The sequence below is a fragment of the Lissotriton helveticus genome, chromosome 7 (genome assembly GCF_964261635.1).
Source record: "Lissotriton helveticus chromosome 7, aLisHel1.1, whole genome shotgun sequence".
Lineage (NCBI taxonomy): Eukaryota > Metazoa > Chordata > Amphibia > Caudata > Salamandridae > Lissotriton > Lissotriton helveticus.
The window spans coordinates 686,224,342-686,240,964 of record NC_136068.1 but is presented as its reverse complement, the minus strand read 5'-3'; the positions used below and the strand labels follow the sequence as shown (position 1 = coordinate 686,240,964).

At 46.2% G+C, this 16,623-nt stretch overlaps 1 protein-coding gene across 4 annotated transcripts in view; it reads right to left on the bottom strand.

Moving 5' to 3' along the window:
* The window catches only part of SH3PXD2B (SH3 and PX domains 2B), a 305,249-nt gene that overhangs the window by 110,878 nt on the left and 177,748 nt on the right, over positions 1-16,623 (bottom strand). For all 4 annotated transcript variants that reach the window (XR_013598659.1, XM_078653005.1, XM_078653007.1 and 1 more), the window contains exon 5: positions 16,060-16,151. Coding sequence is in view for 3 of the 4 variants with exons in the window: in XM_078653005.1 (XP_078509131.1) it covers positions 16,060-16,151 (92 nt within the window). In the remaining variant the exon portion in view is untranslated. The remainder of the gene's footprint in view (positions 1-16,059; positions 16,152-16,623) is intronic.

Below are 16,623 nucleotides of genomic sequence, written 5' to 3'. Positions count from 1 at the left end.
TCTGATGGGTCTGTAAAACGTACCTTTTGTCCAGAAGGTTTGTTCTGAATTTTAACCCTTTGTCCTGAATTTTTACACTCCCCATCCTGAATTTGCACCCATGCCAGTTGGTCACCCTAGTCCTGACACTCCCATACAGAACTACAGAGTGTTCACCCTGCCTTTTCTATTTGGTTACTCTTGCAACCAGATGCACCACACTGCCAAGCTCTAACTCAAGAGGGGCCATCTACTCCCCTTGGCATCCCACTCTCCACAGGGCTGACCAAAGTAGGCTGAGTAAAGCTAGTAGCTAAGTACTCAAAGCTACATCGAGTGTGCCTCAATTGTCATCCCACCGAATCCAGAAAATACTGCACTAGACTCAGTTCAGTAGGTCTTCCTCAAAGGTTTACTTGACTTGCCACATCCAGCACCCAGAAATGCAATGTGTTGCTAGCCGATCCCTTCCTCTGAAGCAAGAAGGAACCGGTAGGAACCATTTTGTTTACCATTTCTTTGCACAATTTACTGATTCATTTGTGTGCCAGTTAATAATGTAACTTTATTTTAAAGGCCTCATCCAAAATGCAGACAAGGGGCATATTTCTCTATATGCGAAACATATCAATTAGTAAGTTTTGGTTCGTTTTTGTTTGTAGGTCTGACTGCACTCTATTTTAGGTCCTAGGCCAGAATGTGGCAACATGTTTGTGTGTTGATTTCAGGACATGTCTAAGACTTTATGTAATGTGATTTCTCAAAAGAGAGCTGTTTAGCCTCATTCTATGCTAGGCCTTGTTCGAGGCCTAAGCAAAATTTGCAAACTTGGCACTTCTTTCTCTGTGCAGAAAAATTTACTTTTCTAGCATGTTCAGGTTAGAATTCCTTTTTGCAGATTTTATATCATTTTCATGGTTAATTGAGTAATCCTCAGTCTCCTCATGGCCCAGACTTGAAGGCAGCAACAGATGTGAATAAAACTGTGTTTTTTGTATATAGACATCACTTGCTGGCTGTGAAATAAATTTATGACTAGATTGTACAGATACATTTTTTCAGCATTCTTTACACCCCAGACTGCCTTTTCCTCATTTGTGAATGCTTACTTTTGTTATTACATGTTCTGTTCCCAGAGATTCCAGTCTTACCCTTTCTCCTTGACTTTGTACTAGATTTCTGATTTATGTGATGATTAGCTGGTTGGGAAAGAGTATCTAACGACCTTGTGCAGGGCGTTAAGACTGCATGTAAGTATTCAGTTATCAGACCTGCAGTGCTCCTAGTCTTTACCAATGTTACTTGCTCTGTAAGCTTTAAAAGGCTTAATTTACTAAATATTTCTCTACGAATTAGACCTCAAAGAGTAACCAAATAGTGTTTCATGAAAGGGCACGCCCCTTGAATGTGGGCCACGCCCCTTAACTGTAGGCCACACCCCTTAAATGTATGCCACGCCCCTTGAACGTGGGCCACTTTTTTCGTCAGTGCCCGGGCCAAATTGTGATCCCAACAGGGGCGGCTGGTGACATTTGAAAGTGGTGGGGCGTAAACTAATTTGCATATTGCACCGCAGCGAGCGCAGCGAGCGAGCGCAGCGAGCGAGCCCGAACCACCTTGAATCCATCCATACATCATTCATGCATCCACCCATCCATCCACCCACCCATCCATCCACCAATTCTGCATCCATCCTGCATCCATCATTCATTCATGCATCCACCCATCCATCCAGCATCCATCATTCATTCATGCATTCACCCATCCATCCTGCATCCAGCACCCATCATTCATTCATGCATCCATCCATCCACCCATCCATCCTGCATCCATCATTCATTCATCCACCCATCCATCCATCCATCCATCCTGCATCCATCCATCCTTCATTCATGCATCCATCCATTCACCCATCCATCCACCCATCCATCCATTCACCGATCCATCCACCCACCCATCCATCCACCCACCCATCCACCAATCCATCATCCATCCTGCATCCATTCCTGCATCCATTCATGTGTCCACCCATCCATCCACCCATCCTGCATCCATCATTCATTCATGCACCCATCCATCCATCCACCCATCCTGCATCCATCATTCATTCATCCACCCATCCATCCATCCACCCATCCAGCATCCATCCATCATTCATTCATGCATCCATCCATCCACCCTGCATCCATCCTGCATCCATCATTCATTCATCCACCCATCCTGCAGCCATCATTCATTCATTCATGCATCCACCCATCCATCCACCCATCATTCATCCTGCATCCATTCATGTGTCCACCCATCCACCCATCCATCCACCCATCCTGCATCCATCATTCATTCATGCACCATCCATCCATCCATCCACCCATCCATCCTGCATCCATCATTCATTCATGCACCCATCCATCCATCCACCCTGCATCCATCATTCATTCATCCACCCATCCATCCATCCACCCATCCAGCATCCATCATTCATTCATTCATTCATGCACCCATCCATCCACCCATCCATCCACCCATCCATCCACCCATCCATCATCCATCCTGCATATATTCCTGCATCCACCCACCCATCCATCCATCATTCATTCATGCACCCATCCATCCACCCTGCATCCATCCTGCATCCATCATTCATTCATCCACCCATCCTGCATCCATCATTCATTCATGCATCCACCCATCCATTCATCCACCCATCATTCATCCATCATCCATCCATCCACCCTGCATCCATCATTCATTCATGCACCCATCTATCCACCCTGCATCCATCCTGCATCCATCATTCATTCATCTACCCATCCACCCATCCTGCATCCATCATTCATTCATGCATCCACCCATCCATTCATCCACCCATCATTCATCCTGCACCCATTCATGCATCCACCCATCCTGCATCCATCATTCATGTATTTTTATGACCATATAACTTGCACACAGCTTGTCAGTGTTTAATACCAGTCTCGAACCTTGTACTCCAGCACCAATGATACATGATTAATATTAATTGTTTTTAAAAACATGTATTTATTCGACACCAATTTCACACCTTAGTCGGAACATCATTGTTATTTGTTTTTTTTAAATATCTATTTATTTAACACCAAAGTAAGTCATGTATACATTTTTATGGTTCGATAAGAGGCTCGAACCTGGTTTCCCAGCACCAAAGTCGGCCGTGCTATCCGTCAGGGGTTATGTAACCGGGCTATGTAGTGACCAGCCAATCCTGCACCAGGATTGGCTAGGGGGGCACCATGACTCCTCGCCCAGTCGCCCTGTGTAACCCCGGGGGCTGCGGCCCGCCCCCTGGTCCTCTCTCTAAGGGGGAATTCACAAGAAAACGATCTGCGCATGCGCGGGCATGTTTGTGCCCAAAAATACACTTGCGCAGCTGCAGCAGCCCGATCCTCCCCCCCCCCCCCTTGCGCACTCCGGGAAGGTCGGGTGTCTCCCGGTTTCCCGGCCGGCAGATAGCGCGATTTTTTTAAATAATTGTGTTTGGCTTCTAGTGACGACGTGGTGGGTCCATGGGGCTTAGTGGGGCTTCGCCCCTACGCCCCAATGGACGCACCGCGCCATCATCCCAATCCGACCCTGAACACGAGCAACCCACAGGTTAAGGAAGGCCTTCCCTTCCAGGTGGCCTTAGGCTTAACCCGGTGCAGGGCCGAGGAGCACAGGGTGTGTGCACACAGATGGTGCTCAAACCCAGGAGCAAGGTTGTCACCATCACACGTGATAGTGAACAAAGGGGCACCTAACCGTAAGTGAAGCTGGAGCAAAAAGCGCCACAGAGACATCAGAAGGGTGCAAAATGGAGGTGAGGGGTGTGAATGAGGAATCGCCACAGCCGTTGGCCCGGGGTCCGTAAACGGGGCAAGCAGGAATGGCAACCAGCCATGTTGAAGGAAAGCCCCAAGTGAACTGCGTCACACTCACAGTCACAGGCCTTCATTAATAAAGCGAAACTCGAGTCCTGTGGAAATGTAAGCACGGGCACCTGCAGCAAGTGTGTGTGTGTGAGTTTGCGCATACCATGTGCACGTATGCCGCCTCATTAGTGAGGGATGGAATTCATGCTTGATTTAACCGCAGCCAATGGACACTACCAAGTTCCCTACAAGCTGCCTCCGAATACGGTGTTAAAAAAGAGGTCATAATGGAAACTGGAGCAGTCGCGTTAGGTATCCATCGCAGACTTTCTGCTTAGGGCACTGCCCAGCTCTAGCTGCAGAATGAGAAATACATGCAACATCACAAGCTATATGATGCCTAATAAAACATTATTTTACACAGGGCTTCTCATTGGGTAGACTGTGTTGAACGAGCCTTTCGAATCTATGCGGCAGATTCGACTTACAACAGGTGACTGACTGACTTTCACCCTGCCCTCCAATCCGTGCCTGTATGTCTTAGCGAGAGGCTCCAGGTGAGGACAGGAGTGACATACATTAGGGGCCAGAAGGGATGTCCGTTGTCGGACTGCAAACTGTAAAAATTCAGACCGACCTAAAGTTGGACACACTTTACGGTTTGAAAGTTCGCCAACGGAGGCCAGCACTTTCATAGCGTGGGCGAAGAAATACCCACCGCCACGCCACGCCACGCCACACCAGGGGTGCTGAGCAAGGGCTGCCGGGTCCGGGGCACGCCTTCCTGGAGTCAGCACTGGGCCCATTGAAGAGGCCAAGGGACCGGTGCCAGGCTCGCAGCCGGGCACGGTGCCAGGGCCGCAGGGCTCGCCCCGCGGCCAGGTCTGCCCACGCGGTGCCTCATCCGAGGTGGAACCGCAGAGTGTATAAATAGCGAGGGAAGGCAGGCAGGAAAACCACATTTATAATCAGCAGTTGTACTTCCAATCACAGGTTAACTGTTCGGAGTCGAGCCCAAAAGGCGCCAACGGACGCAGATCAACGGGCCAGGGGCGCGTCACACAAGGGCCCTCAGTCACACACACGTCACTGGAAACAGGAGCATGTTTCATACGTATTCTTCACACCCACTAAATACTTCCTCCCGTCCACCCCCACCCCCCACCCCTGTTACTGGGGGTCGGCTGCAGGACCATGCACAGGGTGGCACCAGCTTTAGTTTGAGTAATGCCCTCATGAATGGGCGAGGCTCCCTGAACAGCCGTACCAGCACTATAAATGGGTAGAAAGTAAAAACATAGATGGCAAATATATTGACTGCAAATCAAACACCCACAAGGTACTAAAAAAAGAAACAGCATACAAAAATATGCACCTACAATATCTGTAACAATATAATGCATCGAACCTTTCCTTAAAAGTTTTACAAGGGGTACCTGACCTCATATGCTAGGGTTTTCTTGCTGACTCTGAAATACCCCTTCCAGTGTGCCCTCTCCTCCTCCCAGCATGTACAACCTTTTCCCACTAGTAGGTCTGTATGTGTGTGATAAACATTTACAAGCATGCATGTCTGCGGTAAGTGTGCCCTGTGCTGCGGGGTTGCCCTATTTCCTTTCGGAGGGTCACTGGCTTCTGTGACCATGCTCACATTAGCATGAAACGCCCAAGTGCCCTTATGCCCCTGCCCCACATCCTGCCTCAATAGAGGCTTGTTTTCAGCTCCCTGGCTGGGGAAACCGAATCAATGGCTGCAGTGTGCCAGCTCAGGGGAAAGCCCCACATCCCTCTTTGTCGCTGACAGACTGACAGCCACATTCTGAAGAGATGCTTCCCCCCCACTGGAGCTTGGCCCTCTTCCAAAGCCCCATCTCTGTATATATGTTGGACTGCTTGGCCACGTACATGCTGAAGTGTTAGCTTTTCAAAATTACCTGCTGGTAAGTCTTGGAGCCATCACGCTTCAGCTGGTACTAACAAGTCGGGAAGAGGTTCTGACCAGAGGCACTGCCTGCTGATTGCTTAATGCTCCTTAGCACACGTTTAGTGTTCTGATTTCAGCAATATACATGTGTTTCCACCATACACCAGTCATACATTCATAAGAAATTTCAGTTCCTCTTCATTCAGGGTTGTCGTTATTTTATTTCTGGAGACGTCACAGCCGACACGTGTTTCGTCGTTAAGGGAATGTAACCCACGACTTTTTCAAGGCTATTCTCCGAAATGTCGTTCTTTTTTTGCTGAGGTGATAATTCCAACCCTCAAAGGGATTCTGTTTGGGGACTTCGTTCGTGATAGGCGATTTCATCAAAGTTGTAACCGGAGTGTCGGTTATCATTTTAGAACGCTTTTCCGCTGTTGTTCTAGAGTTTAAAGCTCCGTCCCCTCTGCCGTATCTTTTGTGCAGTCTGCCTGCTGATTGGCTGCTGAAAGAGGAAGAGAACCCCCAGAATGAGGAGCTGGCGAGGAGCCCATTAACTGCTCAGCCTTCGAGGCCCTAGATGCTGCCTGGGTCAGGGATAAACTACAATGAAGGAGGCTGTCCAATGACTCAAGCCACTGTAGCTGTGAATTGTGAAAGACACGAGCGGAATGGACTACCAGCCCTGATTGAAGGTTTACTCATCTTTGCTGATGAAATAACTGTACTTTCCAAGGAAGTACCATCAGGCATTAAAGCCCAATGCATGCCCCGCCGTACGTGCTGGACTCAGTGCACAGGTCTCAGATTGCTTATGGCGGCCTCTTTGGATGTTCAGAGACCCATGGTACTGCCAGTCACCTCCGTTTTCTGAGAGATGGAATGGATTACACCTGGGCTCATACCGGACTCTGGACCTCAGACTTTAGTCCGTTGGTCAAGTTCCATTGCCTCTGGAATACCAAAGGCCTAGACGTGCCACAGACCAGACGGAGCTCAATGGAAAAGTATTTTTTGACCACGAGTTGCAGTTCTCAATTTATTGGGCTTTCACATTTTCTGACGAATCATTAACAACTGTCGTAATGAGTCCCCGGAAGGAATTAAAGTAAACTGACAGAAAGTGGCTCCTTCCAAGATATAGGAAGATTGAAGACCCAGTATCCTGAAGGCACCTCCAAATGTATTCACTCACCAGAAGCCCCAAATGAAAACCAAGAGTCAAGGGAGGCTACGTGGACACGGTGAGACATTATATAACTCAAGACTATAAATCCTATTAAAAAAACTATTTCATTCTGCTGTTCTGAGTTGTCGGGCCCTCTGGACATTTTCTAGTGAATGCTGAAGCAAGGATCCCCAACTAGCTTAGCTATTCTGAACAGCTTCAGGTAGATGTAGTTGACTTAGTTGGTCCCCAAGAAGACTGTTACATCAGTTGGCTATGCCATTGGTGATACCGTTCAGTAGGCCTAAAGCCAGGGGCCCTTCCACAGTGTTTACGCGAGTGGGCTGTCCATGGGGAGGACTTTGCCCCTAGAGACTAAAATTAAGTTGTGTGTTGGATCATAACTTGAAAATTAAGCCCTAGGCACGTCAGGTTTTTACTACTGTACTCCATTGAACCACTATTGTTATTACTGTGGGTTTGATACGTTTTGCCTTTTAAAGAAATACCTCATTACACATTCATCTTCGAGTGGAATAACTTATTTAATATGCTATTTTGTACCTGAGACCAAATCCCTAATCACTTCCTAGAGCAAAGCATGACCACCTGAACCCAGCCACTACAGGAGAATATGAGAAACAAATTCTGGTGAAAGCACAAAACAGAAGCTGTGATCCTGAAATAGTGAGGAAATACAGTAGAGCTGAATAATGATACTAGCTAGTATTTCCTACACAAGAAAACAAACCAACACAATCTCAATCTTTTTTTCTCTCTCTCGCTCTCTCTCTTTTTCTCGTATCTAAAATGTACACATACATACTTCCCTATCAGCCACAGACCTGCAGAAAAAGACAGACAGCCCCAAATACAAGAGAATTAGTATAGTAGTAATTCAGACCAGTCCCACAAGCATGAAGTGATTTTGGGTGGTTTTTGTCAATTAGTTTTACATTTACGATGGAAATACCTTTGACTGATCTTTCATTATATTGTTCTTATTTTTGAACTCTGTATTTTCTAATGAAACCCTGCAGGGACCTGTGCGCACCGTCGAACAAACTACTCCGGTGAATGCGTGATGATGCATGTCTTACTTACGGCAGCCTTTATAACACCAACACTAACAGAAGTACAAGCCAATCCCACAACAGTAAACAGCAACATAGTCAACAGACAGGCTACTCATACAATGACTTGGTTAATCCAGAATAACAACGTGTGGTAAAGGGAGAGGGAGTCTAGTGCTTATGTTGCAGTTTGAGAAAATAAGAGGCTTGGAATCTAATTTTGGGCTCCCACATGAGTAATTTGTCTGATCCTGGGCAAATCACTTTTTCACCATGCCTCTATTCCCTAATTTGCTAGAATTGGGTGTGCCTGTAGGCAATTCATTTTTTAGCATGCGCTATAAATAATTACATGCCAAACCCATACAACTGCCTATGCACTGCCCACAGTGTCTTAAACCACATTATTAGAAGCGAATGCATTACTGCAGGGCAATCCTAATTACATATTGCCACACAGTCCATACGATGAACTACACAAACACGCTTTTCTGGTATGTTTAAACTTTAGAACAGCTAAATAACCAGGTAGAGCCAAGGGGTTATGAGGAACTGACAACGCTCTTATATACTAAAGAAAACCCCACGTCAGCCATGAAACCTCTATTATGTACTGTGAAAATCTGAAACGCAACCCATCATGGAGACCTGCTACAATGGTCCACAAATCCCCTACAACAGCTTCATAACCTTTACCGTGGCCTCAGCAACACGTAAAACATCAGCCCAATCCACACAAAAGCTGTAAAGGTGGTATACCAGCTTGTGTGTCCCTTATAGCAGTGATACAATCTGCAGAACTGCCTAGTAGCGGCTGCTTAACCAGACATCTTCAATGGCCCTTTAACAATCCTGCAACACTGATGCAATCCCTACAACAGCCTCCTAAATCACCCCTCCAATATCAGCTCTATAACTCCATCAGTCGTGCAACTCGAATGACTAGAAGCAAAAATCTCTACCTCCACCAGTGCAATAAATACTGCAACATCCATTGAACCTCTATGACGGCCCATTCAACACACAAAGTAACAGGACAGCTTGTACAACAAATCATACAGAAATACAGGTCTATTACCCTTCGGCCTACCATCATTAAAAAGATGGAACACCCAGCATGAAGGCTCTCCGGCCGGCTAGAATCCGGGCGATTTCTGGATTGGTCCTAAACAGGGTCCTGCAATAGACATGGCACAGAGTCAGTCAAACTAGCCGTGCTTGACAAGCTGAGATGCATCAGAGATTTGAGCCTCCCTAAAGTCACTTCTCTTTGACTCCTCAACAACTTTGGACATGGTTAATAATTGCATTCTAGTTGATCAGTATCTGACACAAAGGTAGTGGGCATTTCCGTCCCAGCACAGCAGTGGTTCAGGTCCTTTCTGGCTGACAAGTCGCAGATAGCAGTCCTGTCACCATTTGTTTCTAAGGAATTTCGAATCATTTATGGAGTGCCTCAACGCTCAGCCTTGTCACCTATTTTGTTCACTATCTAAATGCAGCCACAAAGAGATCTGATTAAGTACAACAGCTTCAAAGCACCCTCTTACGCAGATGACATCAGCTTTTACTAAGATTTGACTATCAGATGCCTAGAAAGACCAACCACATGAGAGTCTGTTTTCTCTCAGGTCAGAACAGGATGATACAAAATATCTTAAAACGTATTTGAGAGAAGACAGAGATCCTTCTAATTGGAGGTCAGATGGTCTGGACTTATACTTTATGGACCACCTTTATGGGCAACTGCCCCACCCAGGTTTACTCGTTATCAAATCTTGGTATCAGACTTGACTGGGAACTTGAATTCGAGGAGCAAATTCAGCGATTGCGGTCCGGCTGTTTCTCATCTTTAAAGGCTCTAAGGAAGGTTGTCCCCTTCATCCCACAATTTTGTCTACAGCAAGTCAGTTCCCAGATTCTTTTTCACCAGAGCTACACTAACAGCATCTACCTAGACTTGACTGCATCCCAGTGAAAAAAAAAAGCTTCAATGTGTCCTAGATACGGCAGTTAGACTAATTAAAGGTCTCTGCAAATCTGACCACATGTTGGCGTCCCACAGAGAACTGTATTAGTTGCTGGTCCCTCAAAGGATTAAGTTCAAGGGCTTTGTATGTTATGTTATGTTATGTTACTAATATTTATACAGCGCACAGCTGCCCCAGCAAAGGGGCGTCCTGGCGCATGAACAGGTACTAAAACACAACACACAGGAAGAGAAGAAAGACGGCTAACCAGGTACAGAAAACAAGAAGGTTTTGATAGCACGCCTAAAAGCGGTCAGATTATCCAGAGCTCGAATGTGCACTGGGAGTGAGTTCCACAAACCAGCGGCAAGCACTCGGTAGGAGCGGCCACCCATCCTGCTGAGTTTAAAACGGGGGCAGGCCGCGAGATGAAGAGCCTCCGATCTCAGGGACCTCGATGGGACATAGGGGATAAGCAAGTTAGCGAGTGCAGGTGGCGAAGAGAGCTTCATGATTTTAAAGGCCAGACAAAGCGACTTAAACTTAATTCTTTGTCTGACCAGCAGCCAGTGAAGGGTGGAAATAGTACTGGAAACAGAACAATGCCTGGGAAGGCCAACAATGGCCCGCGCCGCAGCATTCTGCACCCTTTGTAGCCTAGATGCCTCAGCCTGGTTTATCCCCAGCAGCAGCGCGCTGCCGTAGTCCAGCCGAGATAGAACCGAGGCCTGGACCACGAGCTGCCGGGTGGAGGGATCAAAAAAATTAAGTATCGGTCTTAGACCTCGCAAGATGCCGTAGCAGGTGGCTGCAACCTTCTTCGTATGGCCCGTGAAGGTAAGCGCCGGATCCAACCACACCCCTAAGTTCTTTACTTCGGAAGCTGGAACGGGAGTGACGCCCAATTCTGGAGGCCACCACTGATCTCCCCAGAGCTCCGCATGTTTCCCCAAAACCAAGACTTCGGTCTTTTTGGCGTTCAATTGTAAGCAATTGGTTCTCAACCAATTTGCTACTGCCACAAGTCCAGCGCGGAATCTGGGGGCATCCATTTCAGGATCTCCACTCAGTGTCACCGCCAGCTGCGTATCATCTGCATATGAGGTCATCGTCAAACCCCACTGTTTGACGATCGCAGCTAGTGGTTTCACATAGAGGTTGAACAAGGTCGGGCTCAACGAAGAGCCCTGTGGAACCCCCAGATCCAAAGGATGGAAGGTGGACTGGCAGGGTGGTATAGCCACCTTAAAGGACCGATCAGAGAGGAAGGAGCGGAACCACTGAAGAGCAGTCCCCGCTACTCCAGCTTCCTCTAGGCGCTGAATTAAGACACGGTGGGACACAGTATCAAATGCGGCGCTCAGGTCTAATAAAAGGAGCGCCGCCGTCCGCCCGGAGTCGAGCACCAATCGCATGTGCTCGGTCATGTAGAGCAAAGCAGTCTCGGTGCTGTGTCCCGCCCGGAAACCATTTTGACTCGGGTCCAGTATATGGTTGCGGGAAAGATGATCAGACAGAATGGAATTTACATGAGCCTCAGTGACTTTGGCGGTCCAGGGGAGAATAGATATGGGGCGGTAGTTCTCAGGCAGGAGCGGGTCTAAATTTGCCTTCTTCAAAACTGGGGTGACTACCGCCTGCTTCCACGAGGAGGGGACCATGCCGGATGAAAGCGACAGGTTGATCAAGGAGAGTATCGGGACACGACACAGGGGGGAAAGGATGATTCACACGACCCTTCTCTGAGCATGTTCTCAACTTCTATTTGATATTACTTGACCTCCCAGATCCTTCTGGACGGACTCTCTCGCCACATAGCCACAGTCGAAGAAAACCCACTATAGAGGAAGGCCTTTCTGGGTTCTGGACCATTAACTTATGAACAGACTTCCCAAGGTTTTAAAGATGCATATATTCCTCTTCAACAATACTCGACAGATGAGCTGGGGCTAACATTGATGGATAGAGTGTTGAGACTACCTAATTTCATTCTATTGGTTGTGTAATGGTTGTTGGGAATGAGCAGCATTATCCGATATCATGGGGATACGCTTGCCATACTTATATGAGTTGACAATATTGTTATACGTGACAAGGTTCGACCCTTAGAAGCTATAAAATGATTGCATGCTGCTCTGTTAAGAAATTAAGGGACTGATTTATGTCTTGGTGGAGAGTTTACTCATTCACAAAGGTGACAGATATCCTGTTTGCCGAAATATAAATCCCATTATCCTATGGGATTTATATTTCGCCGATCGGGATATTGTCGACGTTGTGACAGAGTAACCCATCGTCAAGATCTAAAGCTGGCCCTAAGTCTTTAAGATATTTCCAAAAAGTGGGGACACAAGGACTGACTTTCGAGGTGTGTAAGATGCGCAGCTTCAAAATACTGATTCAATGTACAGTGCCTATATACTTATTGTTTCAGTGATATTTTCCTTCCTGTAAAGGTATACTCAGAATGTTTAAATGCCTGATCGCTGTATACTTGAGAGACTGATTATTTCTTCTTGAATGTATGGACTCAATGTATGTAAAATGAAGAATAAAAATAATTTTTTTTAAAGATACTTCTGTTCTTTTAGCGGTCTCTTCTGTCTATTGCTTCTCTCCAGCTGGCCCAGTCATCATTGATTCCTTTCTTGCATACAGTTCTAGCACCAAGATGCCCATGGGCGATAGCTGCGCTTCACTAATAAGTAATTAAATTTAAATCATGAAACAGCCATGCAACACCTACACTGACCACTCTGCAAATCCCTGTGGTGGCCTATGAAAAAGCCACGTAAGCTGCAATATAGTCCAATGATGAGTACATATCAATCAATCAAAGTCATTTGTAAAGCGCATGGCTAACTCAACTGAGATGTACCGGCGCTCAAATGCAGGGACTGAATTACAGAACTGGCCACTCATATCTACACTTGATTAAAGAGCCTGTTTTTTAAATCTTTCCTGAAACAGAGTACAGATTCGGCCATGCACAGGTGGATAGGCAAGGAGTTCCAAAGCCTGGCTGGCTGTCAGTACAGAGAAAGACCTACCGCCTCAAGGGACCTTGGAAAACCTTGGGAGGTGCAAAAGTCGCAGGTGATTAGATCTCAAGGCTCTCTTCTGATGGTATTGACTAAGCTAATTTCTCAGGTATCGCAGACCTTTGTTACAAATGGCTATGACTGCCAATGCCAGGGCTTTGAACCCTCCTGGCAACCGGAAGACATGAAGCTGCTTCACATGAGCATCAATTCATTAAAAATGTCAAGATCCACTTTTTTCCTATTTGTTTAGTGAGTTTGTTGTGGGAGAGAAAAGTAGCCACTGTAGGGCTTTCTTTATCATTTATCACCTACCGGTCACTTCTGCTGAAGTTGCACATGCTGACTGCATGGTCACTGCCCATGGGAAAAAGAACTGATTTGTTCGGAAACGGTTTAGAGACGTATTTTCACAGATAATTTACACCTACCCTATAACTGGAGTGGACCAAGGAAGTGAACGCTGCTTCAGCTTCACATAATAGGATGTACGCTACAAAGAGAAGAGGAGCCACACGGATGGCAGGGAACCAACTCATGGCCCGTCACAGTCAAACGATGGATGGCTCCAGTGCCTAGGAGATGGGCCCCCGTGGCCAAGTGCGCGGTTGGTTGAATCAGGAGCTGTAGGTTATCTCGACTTCTGCACTAGTCTATCCTGTCAGGTCCTATGCAGATCAATGGTTCTACCTTTGCGAACTTCAAACATCTGTCAAAACAGAAGCATGAAAAACAGCCTGACCCTCTATGTTAAGCAATATATAACAAAACGTAATTTATGTTTATAGTTATTCAGACACATGGGTATGTTTTCTTTTCTAGTTCCTTTCGAAACAGACACTGCAATGTCTTCACTGACAGAGCTGGTACCCGCACTTAACAATCCCACAGACAGCATTCCCGAGTCCATTTTTATCTATTAAAGTAGATGCCGCGCTGATAGTATTCAGAATCCAATGAACAAATCCTCAAGCATAAAGGGAACATTTGGATACGTAAAAGAGTCATACAAAATCAGGCACTCCTGGGAAATCCAGACAGTACTCGGAGGGTCAGATGTGAGTGGGCACAGAGGAGGAAGTAGGAACTTTGCCAAGATCTTAAATCCACAAAGGCAGCTAAGCAAAAGTCGGTTAAAAATCAATAGTGAATAGTAAAATTATCAACTTGATCCAGCTGGAGTGAGAACTCTGCTATCAGTAGATCATCTGGAACCTTGTAGATACCTCACTTGAGCTTAGGGTCTTTAATAATGGTTTACTTTTATTTAACAAATATATTTACATGAAATCCACCAGCTCCACCTATCAGTTTCCTGCTCTGCCATTTGCTTCTCCCACTTTACTCCCCAACAACCCAAAAACCCCGATGAAATCCTCACACCCCTACTCATCAAAAGACACACCACCCCAAGAGAAGAACCCATAGGTCCTGATGCCACATTCGACTCATCCATTACAGTCGCCTCAGCTCCTACCTTGCTCTGGGCAGGGCTTCAATTTTCTGAGGGTGGTTTACTTGATCTAGTTCATTCATGAACCCTTGCTTTACTCACAGCTCTTCTTCTTGAGCAATGGGCAAACACCAATGCGACCTGGCATTGCCTGTTCCTGGTGCACCTGCACTGGGCATCTGAAGCCTTGGCTTCAGCACTTGCGTGTGCGACATGCTTGTATTCTAGGGCCAAACACCTGTGATGCATGCACAATTGCACTGCCCAGTTGAGTGGTGCATCACAGTTAACCTCTTTACTCCTGCTGGCCTGCTCTCTGCTCTTCCGAGCGGTTCAGTGCTTTTCTCCCGTTTCTTTCCTCAAGTTTCAGTCCTAGTTTCCCTTTTTTTTCTTAATGTAGTATTTACGTTCTGGAGGAACAGCTGTCTTAAAATGTATGACTTCCATCCTGCAACTGTAGGCCAGCTTTTACAAATCAGAACATTTCAATGCTACCATCAATTTTATACGAACACTTACAAGGCAAAATATTTCACTACAAGAACCATTTCTCGCCATAATGACTTCCATCCAGAAGTTTTTTTGTACGTCTTTGTGGCTTTTTTCCTGTGGTGCTGTCTCCAGCAGGCACCCTTCAAAAACTTGAGCTACTGTTTGAGCAGAGAATCAGATGACTGGAGGGGGTCCTTACTAAACGAAGGTGAAAGTTCAAACCCTATGTCCATCACTGGTCAACACTACTGGTTCTTTGTGAGCTCCCAAGTGACTGACAACACTGCACGGACTCCTCATCATTCACAAATCAGTGGCCCAAACGTCAGGAAGCACCTCTTACTAACAATCTTCACCTTCCGTAAGACACTGAAATTGCACCTGCTCAACTCACTTAACTTTTTCAACTGACTTAACCAGTCTTTTGCACTGGAGGGTTATGTGGCTGCTTTAAACAATCCACACCATCCTTCCAAATGTGCTCCCTGCAGAGTTGTCTTAACAGTAACTGTGCGATAAGTCAAATACTCATTATTCCACACACTAAGGCTATAATTGAATACGATATGCAGAATATGACTACTAATTACAACCATATTTAGAAAAACACAAAAGTTTTTTGGGGCAGGCTCCCAATACTTTTGGGATAAATGAGACACAGACTGCAAACCCCTAATCTTCTAGCGTCTCCTGGTGAAAGGTTGTCGGTTGTTTGATTTTAAACCGCTTTCTATGGTTGGAGGACATGTCTACATTTTGCAGAGGCGGGCCGGCCTAAACTGAAAGAAAGCCATGCAGGGCCTCGGTAACCTCAGTCACATGTTGACGAGAGATTGTCACTCGTCAGACCTTACTAGCCTTTGGGAGACATTGCCCTTCGGGGACAACCCTCCCAATTTCCTAAAAGGGCATTACCGAATCAAAGGTGAACACGATAAAGTCCTATGTGGATGACCAAGCATAGCAACTGAAAGGGAGCAGCACACAACCTTGGAAATGTCCTCATCAAACAAGCACTGTAGCAAAAAGGCAAAAATGATCAGTTTCTACAAATGCTGATGGCGCTACTCACTCTTTGGGTGGGTTGAGGTCCTCAGGCCTGGCCTCGAAGAACTGGAGGACATCTTCACACTGAGAGATGTACCGTGGGAGCTGGATCAGAGCCTGCAAAGAGGAAGATATAAAATGGTCAGGGAATGAATAACAACGGGTTCTCTACTTCCATCCCCAGCCACACTCTGAGTAACATTCCAGTGATGGGACAGAGGGATAAGTAGGTTAGTCTATCAGTAATAGTGATCCTTAGGCGATCTACTTTCGAAAATTTGCAGTCCTTACACAGATAACTTGGCGTCTCTTTCATTTAAGACTATTAAAAGAGCACTGTTGAGCTGTGTAAATGTGACACCCGCTGTAGCGCTAAAAAGCCACATGACCGACAGCATGGTTTTTATAGCAACCTATCTTATTACTCTCCTAATGAAGAAACCCTGAAGATATGGTTTTTTAATCTACCTATCCTATGGTGCTTCAACAATTTCTTCAAGAAAGTGCCTTTATTCTTAGCCTCGCCCATTAAGGAGGGTCTCTACTCCAGATCCACCCTTTAATCAGGGACTTGGTCCCACTCACCCTC